Here is a 27,589-nt window from a genome sequence, read left to right as displayed (position 1 = left end):
CACGGAGAGAGACGACTACTGATGATCACATACAGCTGGTTTTGAGACTGGGGGAGACTCGGACACACGGAGAGAGAGACAACTACTGATGATCACATATAGCTGCTTTTGAGACTGGGGGAGACTCGACATATATAGAGAGAGACAACTACTGATGATCACATACAGCTGGTTTTGAGACGGGGGAGACTCGGACACACATAGAGAGACGACTACTGATGATCACATACAGCTGGTTTTGAGACGGGGGAGACTCGGACACACATAGAGAGACAACTACTGATGATCACATACAGCTGGTTTTGAGACGGGGGAGACTCGGACACACACAGAGAGAGACAACTACTGATGATCACATACAGCTGGTTTTGAGACGGGGGGAGACTCGGACACACGGAGAGAGACGACTACTGATGATCACATACAGCTGGTTTTGAGACTGGGGGAGACTCGGACACACGGAGAGAGAGACAACTACTGATGATCACATATAGCTGGTTTTGAGACTGGGGGAGACTCGACATATATAGAGAGAGACAACTACTGATGATCACATACAGCTGGTTTTGAGACTGGGGGAGACTCGGACACATATAGAGAGAGACAACTACTGATGATCACATACAGCTGGTTTTGAGACTGGGGGAGACTCGGACACATATAGAGAGAGACAACTACTGATGATCACATACAGCTGGTTTTGACTTCCCCTGTATTTCCCCGTTCTGTTCATGCACCAGGCTTCAGAGTGACGGTGGAGCAGCGTGTCGTTACTAAGAGGGGAGCTACGGAGAAGGAGAGGGGGAGAAAAACAGAGGGAGGGAGGGAGAGGAGAGATTGAGGCAGAGGGGGGAGAGCGAGGCTGTCCGTGAATGAGGATGTACTCCCATTAAATCCATTTGGAAGGAGAGAACGAGGGTGGGAACAAGAGAGGAACAGCGAGATGGGGAGAGAGCAGTGCTCTGGGAGAGAGCGAGAAGTGAGAGAGTAATAAACAGGGAGAGAGAACAATGAGAGTTGGGTGGACTGACTGCCTTACCCCAGTGAGCTAGCTAGCTGTGGATGTGAGCAGAGTGGCGTGTCTTTGGAGCAGGGATACTGCTGCTATTGATCCAAACCACCTTCATCTGTTCTGCCTGCCAGGTGAACTCCTACAGCACAGCTCTCTGAACAGAGAGGGAGAGCAACAGAGAGAGATCTGACAGTCTCCTTCCTGTGTTCCTGAGAGCTGGGTGCGTGTTCAACTCTATTGCCTCTGCCGAACAAGATGTGTGTGTTCTGTGTGTGGGAGCACCGACTGGGGAAAAGAACACACCCTCTCTCTCCGCTGAACCTGTGAGTCTCAGAAGAGCAGCTAACGGCAGCTAACAAACAACGACCTCCAGCTCCCAGCCGTCTGGTTGAGATGACATTGTGTGTGAGAGCGGTGGTCTGGGTATTAATGGACCTGTGAGAGCAGTGGTCTGCTTTACCTGGACCTGTGAGAGCAGTGGTCTGCTTTACCTGGACCTGTGAGAGCAGTGGTCTGCTTTACCTGGACCTGTGAGAGCAGTGGTCTGGTATTGCTGGACCTGTGAGAGTGGTGGTCTGGTATTGCTGGACCTGTGAGAGCGGTGGTCTGGTATTGCTGGACCTGTGAGAGCGGTGGTCTGATATTGCTGGACCTGTGAGAGCGGTGGTCTGGGTATTAATGGACCTATGAGAGCGGTGGTCTGGTTATTAATGGATCTGTGAGAGCGGTGGTCTGGTATTGCTGGACCTGTGAGAGCGGTGGTCTGGTATTGCTGGACCTGTGAGAGCAGTGGTCTGCTTTACCTGGACCTGTGAGAGCAGTTGTCTGCTTTACCTGGACATGTGAGAGCAGTGGTCTGGTATTGCTGGACATGTGAGCGGTGGTCTGGTATTGCTGGACCTGTGAGAGCGGTGGTCTGGTATTGCTGGACCTGTGAGAGCGGTGGTCTGGTATTGCTGGACCTGTGAGAGCGGTGGTCTGGTATTGCTGGACCTGTGAGAGCGGTGGTCTGGTATCGCTGGACCTGTGAGAGCGGTGGTCTGGTATCGCTGGACCTGTGAGAGCGGTGGTCTGGTATCGCTGGACCTGTGAGAGCGGTGGTCTGGTATCGCTGGACCTGTGAGAGCGGTGGTCTGGTATCGCTGGACCTGTGTGAGCGGTGGTCTGGTATCGCTGGACCTGTGAGAGCGGTGGTCTGGTATTGCTGGACCTGTGAGAGCGGTGGTCTGGGTATTAATGGACCTATGAGAGCGGTGGTCTGGTTATTAATGGATCTGTGAGAGCGGTGGTCTGGTATTGCTGGACCTGTGAGAGCAGTGGTCTGCTTTACCTGGACCTGTGAGAGCAGTTGTCTGCTTTACCTGGACATGTGAGAGCAGTGGTCTGGTATTGCTGGACATGTGAGCGGTGGTCTGGTATTGCTGGACCTGTGAGAGCGGTGGTCTGGTATTGCTGGACCTGTGAGAGCGGTGGTCTGGTATTGCTGGACCTGTGAGAGCGGTGGTCTGGTATTGCTGGACCTGTGAGAGCGGTGGTCTGGTATTGCTGGACCTGTGAGAGCGGTGGTCTGGTATTGCTGGACCTGTGAGAGCGGTGGTCTGGTATTGCTGGACCTGTGAGAGCGGTGGTCTGGTATTGCTGGACCTGTGAGAGCGGTGGTCTGGTATTGCTGGACCTGTGAGAGCGGTGGTCTGGTATTGCTGGACCTGTGAGAGCGGTGGTCTGGTATTGCTGGACCTGTGAGAGCGGTGGTCTGGTATTGCTGGACCTGTGAGAGCGGTGGTCTGGTATTGCTGGACCTGTGAGAGCGGTGGTCTGGTATCGCTGGACCTGTGAGAGCGGTGGTCTGGTATCGCTGGACCTGTGAGAGCGGTGGTCTGGTATCGCTGGACCTGTGAGAGCGGTGGTCTGGTATCGCTGGACCTGTGAGAGCGGTGGTCTGGTATCGCTGGACCTGTGAGAGCGGTGGTCTGGTATCGCTGGACCTGTGAGAGCGGTGGTCTGGTATCGCTGGACCTGTGAGAGCGGTGGTCTGGTATTGCTGGACATGTGAGAGCCGTAGGAGGACGGAGGCGATCATCTACCTCGACAGGAACAACCGCTGACCCCTGGAGAGAGAGGAGAGAAAGAGCAGTGATGCAGACTGCCTTCAGTGTCTTAGAACAGACTGCCTCTCTAGGTCGACCTAAATGTGACTGTCATAGATATTCACATGTAGCAGGGTAGGAGAGAAAGTGTGTGTGAGTGCTAGGGACGTGCATGTGTGATCACGTAAGGGACTGTTGAGGGCTTGCTGCTGGTGCTGAGAGCGACTGAGGAGAGAGGGAGGTTGGATCGGAGCAGAGAGGAAAAAGGCTTAGGGATGACTGGGTGGAACTGGAGGCTAAAGCTAACCTTGGAATCATCCTTGGAACCTTGAGGGGCTGCCGCCACTACTCCACCCCAAAGAGAGGAACTAGGACTGGGGAAAGATCCGGGCTCTGTGGACCCTAAACCTGGTGCCTAGGGATAAGATGGGCTTGACTTTTAAGACATTGGGATGATGTCAGAGGACCCTGTGAGGGATGAGGTTGTCGGGAGGGCGAGAGTGGGCTCCCCACGCCCGGTGTACATGGTTGGCCCCTCCCCACTATGAGCATGCAGGTGCTTCATATGGTCAGGGAGCTGGTGTCTCCCTCCCGACGCAGAGCAGCCACCAGATACGGAGGTGTGTGTTTTTCAAGTTTTATTGTTTCATGGACAAGTAGAGTGAAATGCCTTTCTTTCTTTTGTGTGTGTGCTTCTGTCTGAGTGTGTCTGTCTCTGTGTGTGTCTGTCTCTGTGTGTGTCTGTCTCTGTGTGTGTCTGTCTCTGTGTGTGTCTGTCTCTGTGTGTGTCTGTCTCTGTGTGTGTCTGTCTCTGTGTGTGTCTGTCTCTGTGTGTGTCTGTCTGTCTGTGTGTCTGTCTCTGTGTGTGTCTGTCTCTGTGTGTGTCTATCTCTGTGTGTGTCTATCTCTGTGTGTGTCTGTCTCTGTGTGTGTCTGTCTCTGTGTCTGTCTGTCTCTGTGTCTGTCTGTCTCTGTGTGTCTGTCTGTCTCTGTGTGTGTCTGTCTCTGTGTGTGTCTGTCTGTCTCTGTGTGTGTCTGTCTGTCTCTGTGTGTGTCTGTCTGTCTCTGTGTGTGTCTGTCTGTCTCTGTGTGTGTCTGTCTGTCTCTGTGTGTGTCTGTCTGTCTCTGTGTGTGTCTGTCTGTCTCTGTGTGTGTCTGTCTGTCTCTGTGTGTGTCTGTCTGTCTCTGTGTGTGTCTGTCTGTCTGTCTCTGTGTGTGTCTGTCTGTCTGTCTCTGTGTGTGTCTGTCTGTCTGTCTCTGTGTGTGTGTGTCTGTCTGTCTCTGTGTGTGTGTGTCTGTCTGTCTCTGTGTGTGTGTGTCTGTCTGAGTGTGTATGACTGTCTGAGTGTGTCTGTCTCTGTGTGTGTCTGTCTGTCTCTGTGTGTGTGACTGTCTGAGTGTGTCTGACTGTCTGAGTGTGTATGACTGTCTGAGTGTGTATGACTGTCTGAGTGTGTGTGTCTGTCTGTCTGTGTGTGTATGACTGTCTGAGTGTGTATGACTGTCTGAGTGTGTCTGTCTGTCTGAGTGTGTATGACTGTCTGAGTGTGTCTGTCTCTGTGTCTGTCTGTCTGAGTGTGTCTGTCTGTCTGAGTGTGTCTGTCTGAGTGTATCTGTCTCTGTGTGTATCTGTCTGTGTTGTACGTTAGCTGTACCGTGTCCCTCAAAATGAATGCAATTAACTTCTGACAGATCCCTTGTGTGTCTGTGTATGAGAGAGTTGGCCAGAGAGAAAGAGACTCCCTTGGTACTGCTGTAATGGCTCTGTGTGTGTGTGTGTGTGTGTGTGTGTGTGTGTGTGTGTGTGTGTGTGTGTGTGTGTGTGTGTGTGTGTGTGTGTGTGTGTGTGTGTGTGTGTGTGTGGTGAGTAGTTAATAATGAAGGAAGGTTCCCTGGGGTAATGGGACACTTGGTGACCCCGATCTAGTCCTGTCTGCTGATTGGACCAGCTCTGAGGGGTCAGTGTTGGGCTGTGGGCACTAATGATTGGCTAATGCTTTTCACTGCCAAAAGCTCAGTCTACACTCTGAGGAGAATCACCTGGGCTCTGGGTGGAGCCGTAACACTCTATATCCCCATTCAGGCTACTGGCTAGTGATTATATATGGGTTGTGATGTGTGTTATTTTCAAGACATCTAGGCCTCAAGAATCTCCTTAACAAAGGCTTCCTCTGTTCTCTTAGCCCTGTGTGTCTAAGCTCTATTCTCTTAGCCCTGTGTATCTAAGCTCTATTCTCTTAGCCCCGTGTATCTAAGCTCTATTCTCTTAGCCCCGTGTATCTAAGCTCTATTCTCTTAGCCCCGTGTATCTAAGCTCTATTCTCTTAGCCCCGTGTATCTAAGCTCTATTCTCTTAGCCCCGTGTATCTAAGCTCTATTCTCTTAGCCCCGTGTATCTAAGCTCTATTCTCTTAGCCCCGTGTATCTAAGCTCTATTCTCTTAGCCCTGTGTATCTAAGCTCTATTCTCTTAGCCCTGTGTATCGAAGCTCTGTTCTCTTAGCCCTGTGTGTGTCTAAGCTCTATTCTCTTAGCCCTGTGTGTATCGAAGCTCTGTTCTCTTAGCCCCGTGTGTCTAAGCTCTGTTCTCTTAGCCCCGTGTGTCTAAGCTCTGTTCTCTTAGCCCCGTGTGTCTAAGCTCTGTTCTCTTAGCCCCGTGTGTCTAAGCTCTGTTCTCTTAGCCCCGTGTATCTTAGCCCTGTGTATCTAAGCTCTATTCTCTTAGCCCTGTGTATCGAAGCTCTATTCTCTTAGCCCTGTGTGTCTAAGCTCTGTTCTCTTAGCCCTGTGTGTCTAAGCTCTGTTCTCTTAGCCCCGTGTGTCTAAGCTCTGTTCTCTTAGCCCCGTGTGTCTACGCTCTGTTCTCTTAGCCCCGTGTATCTTAGCCCTGTGTATCTAAGCTCTATTCTCTTAGCCCTGTGTATCGAAGCTCTATTCTCTTAGCCCTGTGTATCGAAGCTCTATTCTCTTAGCCCTGTGTATCAAAGCTCTATTCTCTTAGCCCTGTGTATCGAAGCTCTATTCTCTTAGCCCTGTGTATCGAAGCTCTATTCTCTTAGCCCGGTGTATCTAAGCTCTATTCTCTTAGCCCGGTGTATCTAAGCTCTGTTCTCATAGCCGTGTGTATCTTAGCCCTGTGTATGTAAGCTCTTTTCTCTGAGCCCTGTGTATCTAAGCTCTGTTCTCTTAGCCCTGTGTATCGAAGCTCTGTTCTCTTAGCCCTGTGTATCGAAGCTCTATTCTCTTAGCCCTGTGTATCTTAGCCCTGTGTATCTAAGCTCTATTCTCTTAGCCCCGTGTATCGAAGCTCTGTTCTCTTAGCCCTGTGTATCTAAGCTCTGTTCTCTTAGCCCTGTGTATCGAAGCTCTATTCTCTTAGCCCTGTGTATCGAAGCTCTATTCTCTTAGCCCTGTGTATCTTAGCCCTGTGTATCTAAGCTCTGTTCTCTTAGCCCTGTGTATCTAAGCTCTATTCTCTTAGCCCCGTATCTAAGCTCTATTCTCTTAGCCCCGTGTATCGAAGCTCTATTCTCTTAGCCCCGTGTGTCTAAGCTCTATTCTCTTAGCCCTGTGTGTATCGAAGCTCTATTCTCTTAGCCCTGTGTATCTAAGCTCTATTCTCTTAGCCCCGTGTGTCTAAGCTCTATTCTCTTAGCCCTGTGTGTATCGAAGCTCTGTTCTCTTAGCCCCGTGTATCTAAGCTCTGTTCTCTTAGCCCCGTGTGTCTAAGCTCTGTTCTCTTAGCCCCGTGTGTCTAAGCTCTGTTCTCTTAGCCCTGTGTATCTAAGCTCTGTTCTCTTAGCCCCGTGTGTCTAAGCTCTGTTCTCTTAGCCCCGTGTGTCTAAACTCTGTTCTCTTAGCCCCGTGTGTCTAAGCTCTGTTCTCTTAGCCCCGTGTATCTTAGCCCTGTGTATGTAAGCTCTTTTCTCTGAGCCCTGTGTATCTAAGCTCTGTTCTCTTAGCCCTGTGTATCTAAGCTCTGTTCTCTTAGCCCTGTGTATCGAAGCTCTGTTCTCTTAGCCCTGTGTATCGAAGCTCTATTCTCTTAGCCCTGTGTATCTTAGCCCTGTGTATCTAAGCTCTGTTCTCTTAGCCCCGTGTATCTAAGCTCTATTCTCTTAGCCCCGTATCTAAGCTCTATTCTCTTAGCCCTGTGTGTATCGAAGCTCTGTTCTCTTAGCCCCGTGTGTATCGAAGCTCTGTTCTCTTAGCCCCGTGTATCTAAGCTCTGTTCTCTTAGCCCCGTGTGTCTAAGCTCTGTTCTCTTAGCCCTGTGTGTCTAAGCTTTATTCTCTTAGCCCCGTGTGTCTAAGCTCTGTTCTCTTAGCCCCGTGTGTCTAAGCTCTGTTCTCTTAGCCCTGTGTGTCTAAGCTCTATTCTCTTAGCCCCGTGTATCTAAGCTCTGTTCTCTGAGCCCTTTGTATCTAAGCTCTGTTCTCTTAGCCCTGTGTATCGAAGCTCTGTTCTCTTAGCCCTGTGTATCGAAGCTCTATTCTCTTAGCCCTGTGTATCGAAGCTCTGTTCTCTTAGCCCTGTGTATCGAAGCTCTGTTCTCTTAGCCCTGTGTATCGAAGCTCTGTTCTCTTAGCCCTGTGTATCGAAGCTCTATTCTCTTAGCCCGGTGTATCTAAACTCTGTTCTCTTAGCCCTGTGTATCTCAGCCCTGTGTATGTAAGCTCTGTTCTCTGAGCCCTGTGTATCGAAGCTCTGTTCTCTTAGCCCGGTGTATCTCAGCCCTGTGTATCGAAGCTCTGTTCTCTTAGCCCTGTGTATCTCAGCCCTGTGTATGTAAGCTCTGTTCTCTGAGCCCTGTGTATCGAAGCTCTGTTCTCTTAGCCCTGTGTATCAAAGCTCTGTTCTCTTAGCCCTGTGTATCGAAGCTCTGTTCTCTGAGCCCTGTGTATCAAAGCTCTGTTCTCTTAGCCCTGTGTATCGAAGCTCTGTTCTCATAGCCCTGTGTATCGAAGCTCTGTTCTCTTAGCCCTGTGTATCGAAGCTCTGTTCGCTTAGCCCTGTGTATCTCAGCCCTGTGTATGTAAGCTCTGTTCTCTGAGCCCTGTGTATCGAAGCTCTGTTCTCTTAGCCTGGTGTATCTAAACTCTGTTCTCTTAGCCCTGTGTATCTCAGCCCTGTGTATCGAAGCTCTGTTCTCTTAGCCCTGTGTATCGAAGCTCTGTTCTCTTAGCCCTGTGTATCGAATCTCTGTTCTCTTAGCCCTGTGTATCGAAGCTCTATTCTCTTAGCCCTGTGTATCGAAGCTCTATTCTCTTAGCCCTGTGTATCTAAGCTCTGTTCTCTTAGCCCTGTGTATCGAAGCTCTATTCTCTTAGCCCGGTGTATCTAAACTCTGTTCTCTTAGCCCTGTGTATCTCAGCCCTGTGTATGTAAGCTCTGTTCTCTGAGCCCTGTGTATCGAAGCTCTGTTCTCTTAGCCCTGTGTATCGAAGCTCTGTTCTCTTAGCCCTGTGTATCAAAGCTCTGTTCTCTTAGCCCTGTGTATCGAAGCTCTGTTCTCATAGCGCTGTGTATCGAAGCTCTGTTCTCTTAGCCCTGTGTATCGAAGCTCTGTTCGCTTAGCCCTGTGTATCGAAGCTCTGTTCTCTTAGCCCTGTGTATCGAAGCTCTATTCTCTTAGCCCTGTGTATCGAAGCTCTATTCTCTTAGCCCTGTGTATCGAAGCTCTAACTCTTAGCCCTGTGTATCGAAGCTCTATTCTCTTAGCCCTGTGTGTATCGAAGCTCTATTCTCTTAGCCCTGTGTGTATCGAAGCTCTATTCTCTTAGCCCTGTGTGTATCGAAGCTCTGTTCTCTTAGCCCTGTGTGTCTAAGCTCTGTTCTCTTAGCCCTGTGTATCGAAGCTCTGTTCTCTTAGCTCTGTGTATCGAAGCTCTGTTCTCTTAGCCCTGTGTATCTTAGCCCTGTGTATCTAAGCTCTATTCTCTTAGCCCTGTGTATCGAAGCTCTATTCTCTTAGCCCTGTGTATCGGAGCTCTATTCTCTTAGCCCTGTGTGTATCGAAGCTCTATTCTCTTAGCCCCGTGTATCGAAGCTCTATTCTCTTAGCCCTGTGTGTATCGAAGCTCTGTTCTCTTAGCCCTGTGTATCGAAGCTCTATTCTCTTAGCCCGGTGTATCTAAACTCTGTTCTCTTAGCCCTGTGTATCTCAGCCCTGTGTATGTAAGCTCTGTTCTCTTAGCCCTGTGTATCTAAGCTCTATTCTCTTAGCCCTGTGTATCGAAGCTCTATTCTCTTACCCCTGTGTATCGAAGCTCTATTCTCTTAGCCCTGTGTGTATCGAAGCTCTATTCTCTTAGCCCCGTGTATCGAAGCTCTATTCTCTTAGCCCTGTGTGTATCGAAGCTCTGTTCTCTTAGCCCTGTGTATCGAAGCTCTATTCTCTTAGCCCGGTGTATCTAAACTCTGTTCTCTTAGCCCTGTGTATCTCAGCCCTGTGTATGTAAGCTCTGTTCTCTTAGCCCTGTGTATCTAAGCTCTATTCTCTTAGCCCTGTGTATCGAAGCTCTATTCTCTTACCCCTGTGTATCGAAGCTCTATTCTCTTAGCCCTGTGTGTATCGAAGCTCTATTCTCTTAGCCCCGTGTATCGAAGCTCTATTCTCTTAGCCCTGTGTGTATCGAAACTCTATTCTCTTAGCCCCGTGTATCTAAGCTCTGTTCTCTTAGCCCTGTGTATCGAAGCTCTATTCTCTTAGCCCTGTGTATCTTACCCCTGTGTATCGAAGCTCTATTCTCTTAGCCCTGTGTGTATCGAAGCTCTATTCTCTTAGCCCTGTGTGTATCGAAGCTCTATTCTCTTAGCCCCGTGTATCGAAGCTCTATTCTCTTAGCCCTGTGTGTATCGAAACTCTATTCTCTTAGCCCCGTGTATCTAAGCTCTGTTCTCTTAGCCCTGTGTATCGAAGCTCTATTCTCTTAGCCCTGTGTGTCTAAGCTCTGTTCTCTTAGCCCCGTGTGTCTAAGCTCTGTTCTCTTAGCCCCGTGTGTCTAAGCTCTGTTCTCTTAGCCCCGTGTGTCTAAGCTCTGTTCTCTTAGCCCCGTGTGTCTAAGCTCTGTTCTCTTAGCCCCGTGTGTCTAAGCTCTGTTCTCTTAGCCCCGTGTGTCTAAGCTTTATTCTCTTAGCCCCGTGTGTCTAAGCTCTGTTCTCTTAGCCCCGTGTGTCTAAGCTCTGTTCTCTTAGCCCCGTGTGTCTAAGCTCTATTCTCTTAGCCCCGTGTATCTAAGCTCTGTTCTCTGAGCCCTTTGTATCGAATCTCTGTTCTCTTAGCCCTGTGTATCGAAGCTCTGTTCTCTTAGCCCTGTGTATCGAAGCTCTATTCTCTTAGCCCTGTGTATCGAAGCTCTGTTCTCTTAGCCCTGTGTATCGAAGCTCTATTCTCTTAGCCCGGTGTATCTAAACTCTGTTCTCTTAGCCCTGTGTATCTCAGCCCTGTGTATGTAAGCTCTGTTCTCTGAGCCCTGTGTATCGAAGCTCTGTTCTCTTAGCCCTGTGTATCGAAGCTCTGTTCTCTTAGCCCTGTGTATCGAAGCTCTGTTCTCTTAGCCCTGTGTATCGAAGCTCTGTTCTCATAGCCCTGTGTATCGAAGCTCTGTTCTCTTAGCCCTGTGTATCGAAGCTCTGTTCGCTTAGCCCTGTGTATCGAAGCTCTGTTCGCTTAGCCCTGTGTATCGAAGCTCTGTTCGCTTAGCCCTGTGTATCGAAGCTCTGTTCTCTTAGCCCTGTGTATCGAAGCTCTATTCTCTTAGCCCTGTGTATCTACGCTCTGTTCTCTTAGCCCTGTGTGTCTAAGCTCTGTTCTCTTAGCCCTGTGTGTCTAAGCTCTGTTCTCTTAGCCCTGTGTATCGAAGCTCTGTTCTCTTAGCTCTGTGTATCGAAGCTCTATTCTCTTAGCCCTGTGTGTATCGAAGCTCTATTCTCTTAGCCCCGTGTATCGAAGCTCTATTCTCTTAGCCCTGTGTGTATCGAAACTCTATTCTCTTAGCCCCGTGTATCGAAACTCTATTCTCTTAGCTCTGTGTATCGAAGCTCTATCTTAGCCCTGTGTATCTTAGCCCTGTGTATCTAAGCTCTATTCTCTTAGCCCTGTGTATCGAAGCTCTATTCTCTTACCCCTGTGTATCGAAGCTCTATTCTCTTAGTCCTGTGTGTATCGAAGCTCTATTCTCTTAGCCCCGTGTATCGAAGCTCTGTTCTCTTAGCCCTGTGTGTATCGAAACTCTGTTCTCTTAGCCCCGTGTATCTAAGCTCTGTTCTCTTAGCCCCGTGTGTCTAAGCTCTGTTCTCTTAGCCCCGTGTATCTAAGCTCTGTTCTTTGAGCCCTGTGTGTCTAAGCTCTGTTCTCTTAGCCCCGTGTGTCTAAGCTCTGTTCTCTTAGCCCCGTGTGTCTAAGCTCTGTTCTCTTAGCCCCGTGTGTCGAAGCTCTGTTCTCTTAGCCCCGTGTGTCGAAGCTCTGTTCTCTGAGCCCCGTGTGTCTAAGCTCTGTTCTCTTAGCCCTGTGTATCGAAGCTCTGTTCTCTTAGCTCTGTGTATCGAAGCTCTGTTCTCTTAGCCCTGTGTATCGAAGCTCTATTCTCTTAGCCCTGTGTATCGAAGCTCTATTCTCTTAGCCCTGTGTATCGAAGCTCTATTATCTTAACCCTGTCTGTATTGAAGCTCTATTCTCTTAGCCCCGTGTATCGAAGCTCTATTCTCTTAGCCCCGTGTGTCGAAGCTCTGTTCTCTTAGCCCCGTGTGTCTAAGCTCTTTTCTCTTAGCCCTGTGTGTTTAAGCTCTTTTCTCTTAGCCCTCTGTATCTAAGCTCTGTTCTCTTAGCCCCGTGTATCTAAGCTCTGTTCTCTTAGCCCCGTGTATCGAAGCTATGTTCTCTTAGCCCTGTGTATTTAAGCTCTATTCTCTTAGCCCTGTGTATCGAAGCTCTATTCTCTTAGCCCTGTGTGTATCGAAACTCTATTCTCTTAGCCCCGTGTATCGAAACTCTATTCTCTGAGCCCTGTGTATTTAAGCTCTTCTCTTAGCCCCGTGTATCTAAGCTCTATTCTCTTAGCCCTGTGTATCGAAGCTCTATTCTCTTAGCCCTGTGTGTATCAACTCTATTATCTTAGCCCCGTGTATCGAAGCTCTATTCTCTTAGCCCCGTGTATCTAAGCTCTGTTCTCTTAGCCCTGTGTATCGAAGCGCTGTTCTCTTAGCCCTGTGTATCGAAGCTCTGTTCTCTTAGCCCTGTGTATCGAAGCTCTGTTCTCTTAGCCCTGTGTATCTTAGCCCTGTGTATCGAAGCTCTATTCTCTTATCCCGCTGTATCGAAGCTCTATTCTCTTATCCCGGTGTATCGAAGCTCTATTCTCTTATCCCGGTGTATTGAAGCTCTATTCTCTTATCCCGGTGTATCGAAGCTCTGTTCTCTTAGCCCCGTGTATCGAAGCTCTGTTCTCTTAGCCCTGTGTATTTAAGCTCTATTCTCTTAGCCCCGTGTATCTAAGCTCTATTCTCTTAGCCCTGTGTATCGAAGCTCTATTCTCTTAGCCCTGTGTGTATCTAAGCTCTATTCTCTTAGCCCTGTGTGTATCTAAGCTCTATTCTCTTAGCCCCGCGTGTCGAAGCTCTATTCTCTTAGCCCCGCGTGTCGAAGCTCTGTTCTCTTAGCCCCGTGTGTATCGAAGCTCTATTCTCTTAGCCCCGTGTGTCTAAGCTCTGTTCTCTTAGCCCTGTGTGTGTCTAAGCTCTGTTCTCTTAGCCCTGTGTATCAAAGCTCTATTCTCTTAGCCCTGTGTATCGAAGCTCTGTTCTCTTAGCCCTTTGTATTTAAGCTCTGTTCTCTTAGCCCTGTGTATCGAAGCTCTGTTCTCTTAGCCCTGTGTATCTAAGCTCTTTTCTCTTAGCCCCGTGTATCGAAGCTCTGTTCTCTTAGCCCTGTGTATTTAAGCTCTATTCTCTTAGCCCCGTGTATCTAAGCTCTATTCTCTTAGCCCTGTGTATCGAAACTCTATTCTCTTAGCCCTGTGTATCGAAACTCTATTCTCTTAGCCCTGTGTGTATCTAAGCTCTATTCTCTTAGCCCTGTGTATCGAAGCTCTATTCTCTTAGCCCTGTGTATCGAAGCTCTATTCTCTTAGCCCTTTGTATCGAAGCTCTATTCTCTTAGCCCCGTGTGTCTAAGCTCTGTTCTCTTAGCCCTGTGTGTGTCTAAGCTCTATTCTCTTAGCCCCGTGTGTCTAAGCTCTGTTCTCTTAGCCCCGTGTGTCTAACCTCTATTCTCTTAGCCCCATGTGTCTAAGCTCTGTTCTCTTAGCCCTGTGTGTATCGAAGCTCTATTCTCTTAGCCCCGTGTATCGAAGCTCTATTCTCTTAGCCCCGCGTGTCGAAGCTCTATTCTCTTAGCCCCGCGTGTCGAAGCTCTGTTCTCTTAGCCCCGTGTGTATCGAAGCTCTATTCTCTTAGCCCCGTGTGTCTTAGCTCTGTTCTCTTAGCCCTGTGTGTGTCTAAGCTCTGTTCTCTTAGCCCTGTGTGTATCGAAGCTCTGTTCTCTTAGCCCCGTGTGTCTAAGCTCTGTTCTCTTAGCCCCGTGTGTCTAAGCTCTGTTCTCTTAGCCCCGTGTGTCTAAGCTTTGTTCTCTTAGCCCCGTGTGTCTAAGCTCTGTTCTCTTAGCCCCGTGTGTCTAAGCTCTGTTCTCTTAGCCCTGTGTGTCTAAGCTCTATTCTCTTAGCCCTGTGTATCGAAGCTCTGTTCTCTTAGCTCTGTGTATCGAAGCTCTGTTCTCTTAGCTCTGTGTATCGAAGCTCTGTTCTCTTAGCTCTGTGTATCGAAGCTCTGTTCTCTTAGCTCTGTGTATCGAAGCTCTGTTCTCTTAGCTCTGTGTATCTTAGCCCTGTGTATCAAAGCTCTATTCTCTTAGCCCTTTGTATTTAAGCTCTGTTCTCTTAGCCCTGTGTATCGAAGCTCTGTTCTCTTAGCCCTGTGTATCAAAGCTCTATTCTCTTAGCCCTTTGTATCTAAGCTCTATTCTCTTAGCCCTGTGTATCTAAGCTCTGTTCTCTTAGCCCTGTGTATCGAAGCTCTGTTCTCTTAGCCCTGTGTATCGAAGCTCTATTCTCTTAGCCCGGTGTATCGAAGCTCTGTTCCCTTAGCCCTGTGTATCTCAGCCCTGTGTATGTAAGCTCTGTTCTCTGAGCCCTGTGTATCGAAGCTCGGTTCTCTTAGCCCTGTGTATCGAAGCTCTGTTCTCTTAGCCCTGTGTATCAAAGCTCTGTTCTCTTAGCCCTGTGTATCGAAGCTCTATTCTCTTAGCCCTGTGTATCGAAGCTCTATTCTCTTAGCCCTGTGTGTATCGAAGCTCTATTCTCTTAGCCCTGTGTATCGAAGCTCTATTCTCTTAGCCCTGTGTGTATCGAAGCTCTATTCTCTTAGCCCTGTGTGTATCGAAGCTCTATTCTCTTAGCCCCGTGTATCGAAGCTCTATTCTCTTAGCCCTGTGTGTCTAAGCTCTGTTCTCTTAGCCCTGTGTATCGAAGCTCTGTTCTCTTAGCTCTGTGTATCGAAGCTCTATTCTCTTAGCCCTGTGTATCTTAGCCCTGTGTATCTAAGCTCTATTCTGTTAGCCCTGTGTATCGAAGCTCTATTCTCTTAGCCCTGTGTGTATCGAAGCTCTATTCTCTTAGCCCTGTGTGTATCGAAGCTCTATTCTCTTAGCCCTGTGTATCGAAGCTCTATTCTCTTAGCCCTGTGTGTATCGAAGCTCTATTCTCTTAGCCCCGTGTATCGAAGCTCTATTCTCTTAGCCCCGTGTATCGAAACTCTATTCTCTTAGCCCCGTGTATCTAAGCTCTGTTCTCTTAGCCCCGTGTGTCTAAGCTCTGTTCTCTTAGCCCCGTGTATCTAAGCTCTGTTCTTTGAGCCCCGTGTGTCTAAGCTCTGTTCTCTTAGCCCCGTGTGTCTAAGCTTTGTTCTCTTAGCCCTGTGTGTCTAAGCTCTGTTCTCTTAGCCCCGTGTGTCTAAGCTCTGTTCTCTTAGCCCCGTGTGTCTAAGCTCTGTTCTCTTAGCCCCGTGTGTATCGAAGCTCTATTCTCTTAGCCCCGTGTGTCTAAGCTCTGTTCTCTTAGCCCTGTGTGTGTCTAAGCTCTGTTCTCTTAGCCCTGTGTATCGAAGCTCTGTTCTCTTAGCCCTGTGTATCTTAGCCCTCTGTATCTAAGCTCTTTTCTCTTAGCCCCGTGTATCGAAGCTCTGTTCTCTTAGCCCTGTGTATTTAAGCTCTATTCTCTTAGCCCTGTGTATCTAAGCTCTATTCTCTTAGCCCTGTGTATCGAAACTCTATTCTCTTAGCCCTGTGTGTATCTAAGCTCTATTCTCTTAGCCCTGTGTATCGAAACTCTATTCTCTTAGCCCTTTGTATCGAAGCTCTATTCTCTTAGCCCCGTGTGTCTAAGCTCTGTTCTCTTAGCCCTGTGTGTGTCTAAGCTCTATTCTCTTAGCCCCGTGTGTCTAAACTCTGTTCTCTTAGCCCCGTGTGTCTAACCTCTATTCTCTTAGCCCCGTGTGTCTAAGCTCTGTTCTCTTAGCCCTGTGTGTATCGAAGCTCTATTCTCTTAGCCCCGTGTATCGAAGCTCTATTCTCTTAGCCCCGCGTGTCGAAGCTCTATTCTCTTAGCCCCGCATGTCGAAGCTCTGTTCTCTTAGCCCTGTGTGTATCGAAGCTCTATTCTCTTAGCCCCGTGTGTATCGAAGCTCTGTTCTCTTAGCCCCGTGTGTCTAAGCTCTGTTCTCTTAGCCCTGTGTGTGTCTAAGCTCTGTTCTCTTAGCCCTGTGTGTGTCTAAGCTCTGTTCTCTTAGCCCTGTGTGTATCGAAGCTCTGTTCTCTTAGCCCCGTGTGTCTAAGCTCTGTTCTCTTAGCCCTGTGTGTCTAAGCTCTATTCTCTTAGCCCCGTGTATCTAAGCTCTGTTCTCTTAGCCCTGTGTATCAAAGCTCTATTCTCTTAGCCCTGTGTATCGAAGCTCTGTTCTCTTAGCTCTGTGTATCGAAGCTCTGTTCTCTTAGCTCTGTGTATCGAAGCTCTGTTCTCTTAGCTCTGTGTATCTTAGCCCTGTGTATCAAAGCTCTATTCTCTTAGCCCTTTGTATTTAAGCTCTGTTCTCTTAGCCCTGTGTATCGAAGCTCTGTTCTCTTAGCCCTGTGTATCGAAGCTCTGTTCTCTTAGCCCTGTGTATCAAAGCTCTATTCTCTTAGCCCTGTGTATCGAAGCTCTATTCTCTTAGCCCTGTGTATCGAAGCTCTGTTCTCTTAGCCCTGTGTATCGAAGCTCTATTCTCTTAGCCCGGTGTATCTAAGCTCTGTTCTCTTAGCCCTGTGTATCTCAGCCCTGTGTGTCTAAGCTCTGTTCTCTGAGCCCTGTGTATCGAAGCTCTGTTCTTTGAGCCCCGTGTGTCTAAGCTCTGTTCTCTTAGCCCCGTGTGTCTAAGCTCTGTTCTCTTAGCCCTGTGTATCGAAGCTCTATTCTCTTAGCCCAGTGTGTATCGAAGCTCTATTCTCTTAGCCCAATGTGTATCGAAGCTCTATTCTCTTAACCCTGTGTATCGAAGCTCTATTCTCTTAGCCCTGTGTATCGAAGCTCTATTCTCTTAGCCCTGTGTGTATCGAAGCTCTATTCTCTTAGCCCCGTGTATCGAAGCTCTATTCTCTTAGCCCCGTGTATCGAAGCTCTATTCTCTTAGCCCCGTGTATCGAAGCTCTATTCTCTTAGCCCTGTGTGTATCGAAGCTCTATTCTCTTAGCCCAGTGTGTATCGAAGCTCTGTTCTCTTAGCCCTGTGTCTAAGCTCTGTTCTCTTAGCCCCGTGTGTCTAAGCTCTGTTCTCTTAGCCCTGTGTATCTTAGCCCTGTGTATCGAAGCTCTGTTCTCTTAGCCCTGTGTATCGAAGCTCTGTTCTCTTAGCCCTGTGTATCGAAGCTCTGTTCTCTTAGCCCTGTGTATCGAAGCTCTGTTCTCTTAGCCCTGTGTATCGAAACTCTGTTCTCTTAGCCCTGTGTTTCGAAGCTCTATTCTCTTAGCCCTGTGTATCGAAGCTCTATTCTCTTATCCCGGTGTATCGAAGCTCTATTCTCTTATCCCGGTGTATCGAAGCTCTATTCTCTTATCCCGGTGTATCGAAGCTCTATTCTCTTATCCCGGTGTATCGAAGGTCTATTCTCTTAGCCCTGTGTATCTAAGCTCTATTCTCTTAGCCCCGTGTATCGAAGCTCTGTTCTCTTAGCCCCGTGTGTCTAAGCTCTATTCTCTTAGCCCCGTGTATCGAAGCTCTGTTCTCTTAGCCCCTTGTATCGAAGCTCTGTTCTCTTAGCCCCATGTGTCTAAGCTCTGTTCTCTTAGCCCTGTGTGTCTTAGCTCTGTTCTCTTAGCCCCGTGTGTCTAAGCTCTGTTCTCTTAGCCCCGTGTGTCTAAGCTCTGTTCTCTTAGCTCTGTGTATCGAGGCTCTGTTCTCTTAGCCCTGTGTATCGAAGCTCTGTTCTCTTAGCCCCGTGTATCTAAGCTCTATTCTCTTAGCCCCGTGTATCTAAGCTCTATTCTCTTAGCCCCGTGTATCGAAGCTCTATTCTCTTAGCCCTGTGTATCGAAGCTCTATTCTCTTAGCCCTGTGTGTATCTAAGCTCTATTCTCTTAGCCCTTAGTGTATCTAAGCTCTGTTTTCTTAGCCCTGTGTATCGAAGCTCTGTTCTCTTAGCCCCGTGTATCTAAGCTCTGTTTTCTTAGCCCTGTGTATCGGAGCTCTGTTCTCTTAGCCCCGTGTGTCTAAGCTCTGTTCTCTTGGCTCTGTGTATCGAGGCTCTGTTCTCTTAGCCCTGTGTATCGAAGCTCTGTTCTCTTAGCCCCGTGTATCTAAGCTCTATTCTCTTAGCCCCGTGTATCTAAGCTCTATTCTCTTAGCCCCGTGTATCGAAGCTCTATTCTCTTAGCCCTGTGTATCGAAGCTCTATTCTCTTAGCCCTGTGTGTATCTAAGCTCTATTCTCTTAGCCCTTAGTGTATCTAAGCTCTGTTTTCTTAGCCCTGTGTATCGAAGCTCTGTTCTCTTAGCCCCGTGTATCTAAGCTCTGTTTTCTTAGCCCTGTGTATCGGAGCTCTGTTCTCTTAGCCCCGTGTATCTAAGCTCTCTTCTCTTAGCCCTGTGTGTCTAAGCTCTGTTCTCTTAGCCCCGTGTATCTAAGCTCTGTTCTTTGAGCCCCGTGTGTCTAAGCTCTGTTCTCTTAGCCCCGTGTGTCTAAGCTTTGTTCTCTTAGCCCCGTGTATCGAAGCTCTGTTCTCTTAGCCCTGTGTATCGAAGCTCTGTTCTCTTAGCCCTGTGTATCTTAGCCCTGTGTATCGAAGCTCTGTTCTCTTAGCCCTGTGTATCGAAGCTCTGTTCTCTTAGCCCTGTGTATCGAAGCTCTGTTCTCTTAGCCCTGTGTATCGAAGCCCTGTTCTCTTAGCCCTGTGTATCGAAACTCTGTTCTCTTAGCCCTGTGTTTCAAGCTCTATTCTCTTAGCCCTGTGTATCGAAGCTCTATTCTCTTATCCCGGTGTATCGAAGCTCTATTCTCTTATCCCGGTGTATCGAAGCTCTATAGCTCTATTCTCTTATCCCGGTGTATCGAAACTCTATTCTCTTATCCCGGTGTATCGAAGGTCTATTCTCTTAGCCCTGTGTATCTAAGCTCTATTCTCTTAGCCCCGTGTATCGAAGCTCTGTTCTCTTAGCCCCGTGTGTCTAAGCTCTATTCTCTTAGCCCCGTGTATCGAAGCTCTGTTCTCTTAGCCCCGTGTATCGAAGCTCTGTTCTCTTAGCCCCGTGTATCGAAGCTCTGTTCTCTTAGCCCCGTGTGTCTAAGCTCTGTTCTCTTAGCCCCGTGTGTCCTAAGCTCTGTTCTCTTAGCCCCGTGTGTCTAAGCTCTGTTCTCTTAGCCCCGTGTGTCTAAGCTCTGTTCTCTTAGCCCCGTGTGTATCGAAGCTCTATTCTCTTAGCCCAGTGTGTATCGAAGCTCTGTTCTCTGAGCCCTGTGTATCTAAGCTCTGTTCTCTTTGCCCCGTGTATCTAAGCTCTGTTCTCTTAGCCCTGTGTGTCTAAGCTCTGTTCTCTTAGCCCTGTATATCTAACCTCTGTTCTTTGATCCCTGTGTGTCTAAGCTCTATTCTCTTAGCCCCGTGTATCGAAGCTCTGTTCTCTGAGCCCTGTGTATCTAAGCTCTGTTCTCTTAGCCCTGTGTGTCTAAGCTCTGTTCTCTTAGCCCCGTGTGTCTAAGCTCTGTTCTCTTAGCCCCGTGTGTCTAAGCTCTGTTCTCTTAGCCCCGTGTGTCTAAGCTCTGTTCTCTTAGCCCTGTGTATCTTAGCCCTGTGTATCGAAGCTCTGTTCTCTTAGCCCTGTGTATCGAAGCTCTATTCTCTTAGCCCTGTGTGTATCGAAGCTCTATTCTCTTAGCCCTGTGTGTATCGAAGCTCTATTCTCTTAGCCCTGTGTATCGAAGCTCTATTCTCTTAGCCCTGTGTGTATCGAAGCTCTATTCTCTTAGCCCCGTGTATCGAAGCTCTATTCTCTTAGCCCCGTGTATCGAAACTCTATTCTCTTAGCCCCGTGTATCTAAGCTCTGTTCTCTTAGCCCCGTGTGTCTAAGCTCTGTTCTCTTCTCTTAGCCCCGTGTATCTAAGCTCTGTTCTTTGAGCCCCGTGTGTCTAAGCTCTGTTCTCTTAGCCCCGTGTGTCTAAGCTCTGTTCTCTTAGCCCCGTGTGTCTAAGCTTTGTTCTCTTAGCCCTGTGTGTCTAAGCTCTGTTCTCTTAGCCCCGTGTGTCTAAGCTCTGTTCTCTTAGCCCCGTGTGTCTAAGCTCTGTTCTCTTAGCCCCGTGTGTATCGAAGCTCTATTCTCTTAGCCCCGTGTGTCTAAGCTCTGTTCTCTTAGCCCTGTGTGTGTCTAAGCTCTGTTCTCTTAGCCCTGTGTATCGAAGCTCTGTTCTCTTAGCCCTGTGTATCTTAGCCCTCTGTATCTAAGCTCTTTTCTCTTAGCTCTGTGTATCGAGGCTCTGTTCTCTTAGCCCTGTGTATCGAAGCTCTGTTCTCTTAGCCCCGTGTATCTAAGCTCTATTCTCTTAGCCCCGTGTATCTAAGCTCTATTCTCTTAGCCCCGTGTATCGAAGCTCTATTCTCTTAGCCCTGTGTATCGAAGCTCTATTCTCTTAGCCCTGTGTGTATCTAAGCTCTATTCTCTTAGCCCTTAGTGTATCTAAGCTCTGTTTTCTTAGCCCTGTGTATCGAAGCTCTGTTCTCTTAGCCCCGTGTATCTAAGCTCTGTTTTCTTAGCCCTGTGTATCGGAGCTCTGTTCTCTTAGCCCCGTGTGTCTAAGCTCTGTTCTCTTAGCTCTGTGTATCGAGGCTCTGTTCTCTTAGCCCTGTGTATCGAAGCTCTGTTCTCTTAGCCCCGTGTATCTAAGCTCTATTCTCTTAGCCCCGTGTATCTAAGCTCTATTCTCTTAGCCCCGTGTATCGAAGCTCTATTCTCTTAGCCCTGTGTATCGAAGCTCTATTCTCTTAGCCCTGTGTGTATCTAAGCTCTATTCTCTTAGCCCTTAGTGTATCTAAGCTCTGTTTTCTTAGCCCTGTGTATCGAAGCTCTGTTCTCTTAGCCCCGTGTATCTAAGCTCTGTTTTCTTAGCCCTGTGTATCGGAGCTCTGTTCTCTTAGCCCCGTGTATCTAAGCTCTCTTCTCTTAGCCCTGTGTGTCTAAGCTCTGTTCTCTTAGCCCCGTGTATCTAAGCTCTGTTCTTTGAGCCCCGTGTGTCTAAGCTCTGTTCTCTTAGCCCCGTGTGTCTAAGCTTTGTTCTCTTAGCCCCGTGTATCGAAGCTCTGTTCTCTTAGCCCTGTGTATCGAAGCTCTGTTCTCTTAGCCCTGTGTATCTTAGCCCTGTGTATCGAAGCTCTGTTCTCTTAGCCCTGTGTATCGAAGCTCTGTTCTCTTAGCCCTGTGTATCGAAGCTCTGTTCTCTTAGCCCTGTGTATCGAAGCCCTGTTCTCTTAGCCCTGTGTATCGAAACTCTGTTCTCTTAGCCCTGTGTTTCGAAGCTCTATTCTCTTAGCCCTGTGTATCGAAGCTCTATTCTCTTATCCCGGTGTATCGAAGCTCTATTCTCTTATCCCGGTGTATCGAAGCTCTATAGCTCTATTCTCTTATCCCGGTGTATCGAAACTCTATTCTCTTATCCCGGTGTATCGAAGGTCTATTCTCTTAGCCCTGTGTATCTAAGCTCTATTCTCTTAGCCCCGTGTATCGAAGCTCTGTTCTCTTAGCCCCGTGTGTCTAAGCTCTATTCTCTTAGCCCCGTGTATCGAAGCTCTGTTCTCTTAGCCCCGTGTATCGAAGCTCTGTTCTCTTAGCCCCGTGTATCGAAGCTCTGTTCTCTTAGCCCCGTGTGTCTAAGCTCTGTTCTCTTAGCCCCGTGTGTCCTAAGCTCTGTTCTCTTAGCCCCGTGTGTCTAAGCTCTGTTCTCTTAGCCCCGTGTGTCTAAGCTCTGTTCTCTTAGCCCCGTGTGTATCGAAGCTCTATTCTCTTAGCCCAGTGTGTATCGAAGCTCTGTTCTCTGAGCCCTGTGTATCTAAGCTCTGTTCTCTTTGCCCCGTGTATCTAAGCTCTGTTCTCTTAGCCCTGTGTGTCTAAGCTCTGTTCTCTTAGCCCTGTATATCTAACCTCTGTTCTTTGATCCCTGTGTGTCTAAGCTCTATTCTCTTAGCCCCGTGTATCGAAGCTCTGTTCTCTGAGCCCTGTGTATCTAAGCTCTGTTCTCTTAGCCCTGTGTGTCTAAGCTCTGTTCTCTTAGCCCCGTGTGTCTAAGCTCTGTTCTCTTAGCCCCGTGTGTCTAAGCTCTGTTCTCTTAGCCCCGTGTGTCTAAGCTCTGTTCTCTTAGCCCTGTGTATCTTAGCCCTGTGTATCGAAGCTCTGTTCTCTTAGCCCTGTGTATCGAAGCTCTATTCTCTTAGCCCTGTGTGTATCGAAGCTCTATTCTCTTAGCCCTGTGTGTATCGAAGCTCTATTCTCTTAGCCCTGTGTATCGAAGCTCTATTCTCTTAGCCCTGTGTGTATCGAAGCTCTATTCTCTTAGCCCCGTGTATCGAAACTCTATTCTCTTAGCCCCGTGTATCTAAGCTCTGTTCTCTTAGCCCCGTGTGTCTAAGCTCTGTTCTCTTAGCCCCGTGTATCTAAGCTCTGTTCTTTGAGCCCCGTGTGTCTAAGCTCTGTTCTCTTAGCCCCGTGTGTCTAAGCTCTGTTCTCTTAGCCCCGTGTGTCTAAGCTTTGTTCTCTTAGCCCTGTGTGTCTAAGCTCTGTTCTCTTAGCCCCGTGTGTCTAAGCTCTGTTCTCTTAGCCCCGTGTGTCTAAGCTCTGTTCTCTTAGCCCCGTGTGTATCGAAGCTCTATTCTCTTAGCCCCGTGTGTCTAAGCTCTGTTCTCTTAGCCCTGTGTGTGTCTAAGCTCTGTTCTCTTAGCCCTGTGTATCGAAGCTCTGTTCTCTTAGCCCTGTGTATCTTAGCCCTCTGTATCTAAGCTCTTTTCTCTTAGCCCCGTGTATCGAAGCTCTGTTCTCTTAGCCCTGTGTATTTAAGCTCTATTCTCTTAGCCCTGTGTATCTAAGCTCTATTCTCTTAGCCCTGTGTATCGAAACTCTATTCTCTTAGCCCTGTGTGTATCTAAGCTCTATTCTCTTAGCCCTGTGTATCGAAGCTCTATTCTCTTAGCCCTTTGTATCGAAGCTCTATTCTCTTAGCCCCGTGTGTCTAAGCTCTGTTCTCTTAGCCCTGTGTGTGTCTAAGCTCTGTTCTCTTAGCCCTGTGTGTATCGAAGCTCTATTCTCTTAGCCCCGTGTATCGAAGCTCTATTCTCTTAGCCCCGTGTGTCGAAGCTCTATTCTCTTAGCCCCGCATGTCGAAGCTCTGTTCTCTTAGCCCTGTGTGTATCGAAGCTCTATTCTCTTAGCCCCGTGTGTATCGAAGCTCTGTTCTCTTAGCCCCGTGTGTCTAAGCTCTGTTCTCTTAGCCCTGTGTGTGTCTAAGCTCTGTTCTCATAGCCCTGTGTGTGTCTAAGCTCTGTTCTCTTAGCCCTGTGTGTATCGAAGCTCTGTTCTCTTAGCCCCGTGTGTCTAAGCTCTGTTCTCTTAGCCCTGTGTGTCTAAGCTCTATTCTCTTAGCCCCGTGTATCTAAGCTCTGTTCTCTTAGCCCTGTGTATCAAAGCTCTATTCTCTTAGCCCTGTGTATCGAAGCTCTGTTCTCTTAGCTCTGTGTATCGAAGCTCTGTTCTCTTAGCTCTGTGTATCGAAGCTCTGTTCTCTTAGCTCTGTGTATCGAAGCTCTGTTCTCTTAGCTCTGTGTATCTTAGCCCTGTGTATCAAAGCTCTATTCTCTTAGCCCTTTGTATTTAAGCTCTGTTCTCTTAGCCCTGTGTATCGAAGCTCTGTTCTCTTAGCCCTGTGTATCAAAGCTCTATTCTCTTAGCCCTTTGTATCTAAGCTCTATTCTCTTAGCCCTGTGTATCGAAGCTCTATTCTCTTAGCCCTGTGTGTATCGAAGCTCTATTCTCTTAGCCCCGTGTATCGAAGCTCTATTCTCTGAGCCCTGTGTATCTAAGCTCTGTTCTCTTAGCCCTGTGTATCGAAGCTCTGTTCTCTTAGCCCTGTGTATCGAAGCTCTATTCTCTTAGCCCGGTGTATCTAAGCTCTGTTCTCTTAGCCCTGTGTATCTCAGCCCTGTGTATGTAAGCTCTGTTCTCTGAGCCCTGTGTATCGAAGCTCGGTTCTCTTAGCCCTGTGTATCGAAGCTCTGTTCTCTTAGCCCTGTGTATCAAAGCTCTGTTCTCTTAGCCCTGTGTATCGAAGCTCTATTCTCTTAGCCCAGTGTGTATCGAAGCTCTATTCTCTTAGCCCAGTGTGTATCGAAGCTCTATTCTCTTAGCCCTGTGTATCGAAGCTCTATTCTCTTAGCCCTGTGTATCGAAGCTCTATTCTCTTAGCCCTGTGTGTCGAAGCTCTATTCTCTTAGCCCCGTGTATCGAAGCTCTATTCTCTTAGCCCCGTGTATCGAAGCTCTATTCTCTTAGCCCCGTGTATCGAAGCTCTATTCTCTTAGCCCTGTGTGTATCGAAGCTCTATTCTCTTAGCCCAGTGTGTATCGAAGCTCTGTTCTCTTAGCCCCGTGTGTCTAAGCTCTGTTCTCTTAGCCCCGTGTGTCTAAGCTCTGTTCTCTTAGCCCTGTGTATCTTAGCCCTGTGTATCGAAGCTCTGTTCTCTTAGCCCCGTGTATCTAAGCTCTGTTCTTTGAGCCCCGTGTGTCTAAGCTCTGTTCTCTTAGCCCCGTGTGTCTAAGCTTTGTTCTCTTAGCCCCGTGTATCGAAGCTCTGTTCTCTTAGCCCTGTGTATCGAAGCTCTGTTCTCTTAGCCCTGTGTATCTTAGCCCTGTGTATCGAAGCTCTGTTCTCTTAGCCCTGTGTATCGAAGCTCTGTTCTCTTAGCCCTGTGTATCGAAGCTCTGTTCTCTTAGCCCTGTGTATCGAAGCCCTGTTCTCTTAGCCCTGTGTATCGAAACTCTGTTCTCTTAGCCCTGTGTTTCGAAGCTCTATTCTCTTAGCCCTGTGTATCGAAGCTCTATTCTCTTATCCCGGTGTATCGAAGCTCTATTCTCTTATCCCGGTGTATCGAAGCTCTATAGCTCTATTCTCTTATCCCGGTGTATCGAAACTCTATTCTCTTATCCCGGTGTATCGAAGGTCTATTCTCTTAGCCCTGTGTATCTAAGCTCTATTCTCTTAGCCCCGTGTATCGAAGCTCTGTTCTCTTAGCCCCGTGTGTCTAAGCTCTATTCTCTTAGCCCCGTGTATCGAAGCTCTGTTCTCTTAGCCCCGTGTATCGAAGCTCTGTTCTCTTAGCCCCGTGTATCGAAGCTCTGTTCTCTTAGCCCCGTGTGTCTAAGCTCTGTTCTCTTAGCCCCGTGTGTCCTAAGCTCTGTTCTCTTAGCCCCGTGTGTCTAAGCTCTGTTCTCTTAGCCCCGTGTGTCTAAGCTCTGTTCTCTTAGCCCCGTGTGTATTGAAGCTCTATTCTCTTAGCCCAGTGTGTATCGAAGCTCTGTTCTCTGAGCCCTGTGTATCTAAGCTCTGTTCTCTTTGCCCCGTGTATCTAAGCTCTGTTCTCTTAGCCCTGTGTGTCTAAGCTCTGTTCTCTTAGCCCTGTATATCTAACCTCTGTTCTTTGATCCCTGTGTGTCTAAGCTCTATTCTCTTAGCCCCGTGTATCGAAGCTCTGTTCTCTGAGCCCTGTGTATCTAAGCTCTGTTCTCTTAGCCCTGTGTGTCTAAGCTCTGTTCTCTTAGCCCCGTGTGTCTAAGCTCTGTTCTCTTAGCCCCGTGTGTCTAAGCTCTGTTCTCTTAGCCCCGTGTGTCTAAGCTCTGTTCTCTTAGCCCTGTGTATCTTCGCCCTGTGTATCGAAGCTCTGTTCTCTTAGCCCTGTGTATCGAAGCTCTATTCTCTTAGCCCTGTGTGTATCGAAGCTCTATTCTCTTAGCCCTGTGTGTATCGAAGCTCTATTCTCTTAGCCCTGTGTATCGAAGCTCTATTCTCTTAGCCCTGTGTGTATCGAAGCTCTATTCTCTTAGCCCCGTGTATCGAAGCTCTATTCTCTTAGCCCCGTGTATCGAAACTCTATTCTCTTAGCCCCGTGTATCTAAGCTCTGTTCTCTTAGCCCCGTGTGTCTAAGCTCTGTTCTCTTAGCCCCGTGTATCTAAGCTCTGTTCTTTGAGCCCCGTGTGTCTAAGCTCTGTTCTCTTAGCCCCGTGTGTCTAAGCTCTGTTCTCTTAGCCCCGTGTGTCTAAGCTTTGTTCTCTTAGCCCTGTGTGTCTAAGCTCTGTTCTCTTAGCCCCGTGTGTCTAAGCTCTGTTCTCTTAGCCCCGTGTGTCTAAGCTCTGTTCTCTTAGCCCCGTGTGTATCGAAGCTCTATTCTCTTAGCCCCGTGTGTCTAAGCTCTGTTCTCTTAGCCCTGTGTGTGTCTAAGCTCTGTTCTCTTAGCCCTGTGTATCGAAGCTCTGTTCTCTTAGCCCTGTGTATCTTAGCCCTCTGTATCTAAGCTCTTTTCTCTTAGCCCCGTGTATCGAAGCTCTGTTCTCTTAGCCCTGTGTATTTAAGCTCTATTCTCTTAGCCCTGTGTATCTAAGCTCTATTCTCTTAGCCCTGTGTATCGAAACTCTATTCTCTTAGCCCTGTGTGTATCTAAGCTCTATTCTCTTAGCCCTTTGTATCGAAGCTCTATTCTCTTAGCCCTTTGTATCGAAGCTCTATTCTCTTAGCCCCGTGTGTCTAAGCTCTGTTCTCTTAGCCCTGTGTGTGTCTAAGCTCTTTTCTCTTAGCCCCGTGTATCGAAGCTCTGTTCTCTTAGCCCTGTGTATTTAAGCTCTATTCTCTTAGCCCTGTGTATCTAAGCTCTATTCTCTTAGCCCTGTGTATCGAAACTCTATTCTCTTAGCCCTGTGTGTATCTAAGCTCTATTCTCTTAGCCCCGTGTATCGAAGCTCTATTCTCTTAGCCCTTTGTATCGAAGCTCTATTCTCTTAGCCCCGCATGTCGAAGCTCTGTTCTCTTAGCCCTGTGTGTATCGAAGCTCTATTCTCTTAGCCCCGTGTGTATCGAAGCTCTGTTCTCTTAGCCCCGTGTGTCTAAGCTCTGTTCTCTTAGCCCTGTGTGTGTCTAAGCTCTGTTCTCATAGCCCTGTGTGTGTCTAAGCTCTGTTCTCTTAGCCCTGTGTGTATCGAAGCTCTGTTCTCTTAGCCCCGTGTGTCTAAGCTCTGTTCTCTTAGCCCTGTGTGTCTAAGCTCTATTCTCTTAGCCCCGTGTATCTAAGCTCTGTTCTCTTAGCCCTGTGTATCAAAGCTCTATTCTCTTAGCCCTGTGTATCGAAGCTCTGTTCTCTTAGCTCTGTGTATCGAAGCTCTGTTCTCTTAGCTCTGTGTATCGAAGCTCTGTTCTCTTAGCTCTGTGTATCGAAGCTCTGTTCTCTTAGCTCTGTGTATCTTAGCCCTGTGTATCAAAGCTCTATTCTCTTAGCCCTTTGTATTTAAGCTCTGTTCTCTTAGCCCTGTGTATCGAAGCTCTGTTCTCTTAGCCCTGTGTATCAAAGCTCTATTCTCTTAGCCCTGTGTGTATCGAAGCTCTATTCTCTTAGCCCCGTGTATCGAAGCTCTATTCTCTGAGCCCCGTGTATCTAAGCTCTGTTCTCTTAGCCCTGTGTATCAAAGCTCTATTCTCTTAGCCCTGTGTATCGAAGCTCTGTTCTCTTAGCTCTGTGTATCGAAGCTCTGTTCTCTTAGCTCTGTGTATCGAAGCTCTGTTCTCTTAGCTCTGTGTATCGAAGCTCTGTTCTCTTAGCTCTGTGTATCTTAGCCCTGTGTATCAAAGCTCTATTCTCTTAGCCCTTTGTATTTAAGCTCTGTTCTCTTAGC

At 48.1% G+C, this 27,589-nt stretch overlaps 1 protein-coding gene across 2 annotated transcripts in view; it reads left to right on the top strand.

Moving 5' to 3' along the window:
• The window catches only part of LOC123994552 (USP6 N-terminal-like protein), a 145,490-nt gene that overhangs the window by 34,876 nt on the left and 83,025 nt on the right, over positions 1 to 27,589 (top strand). Inside the window, exon 1 of one of the 2 annotated variants that reach the window (XM_046297261.1) lies at positions 921 to 3,719. The exons of the other annotated variant lie outside the window; for it this stretch is intronic. Coding sequence (XP_046153217.1) covers positions 3,644 to 3,719 — 76 coding nt within the window. The 5' untranslated portion in view covers positions 921 to 3,643. Of the gene's footprint in view, positions 1 to 920; positions 3,720 to 27,589 lie in introns of those variants that run through there. 2 annotated transcript variants of the gene reach the window in all.

Source organism: Oncorhynchus gorbuscha, linkage group LG14 (genome assembly GCF_021184085.1).
Source record: "Oncorhynchus gorbuscha isolate QuinsamMale2020 ecotype Even-year linkage group LG14, OgorEven_v1.0, whole genome shotgun sequence".
NCBI classification, from domain to species: Eukaryota; Metazoa; Chordata; class Actinopteri; order Salmoniformes; family Salmonidae; genus Oncorhynchus; species Oncorhynchus gorbuscha.
This window is presented reverse-complemented; position numbering and strand designations above follow the sequence as displayed.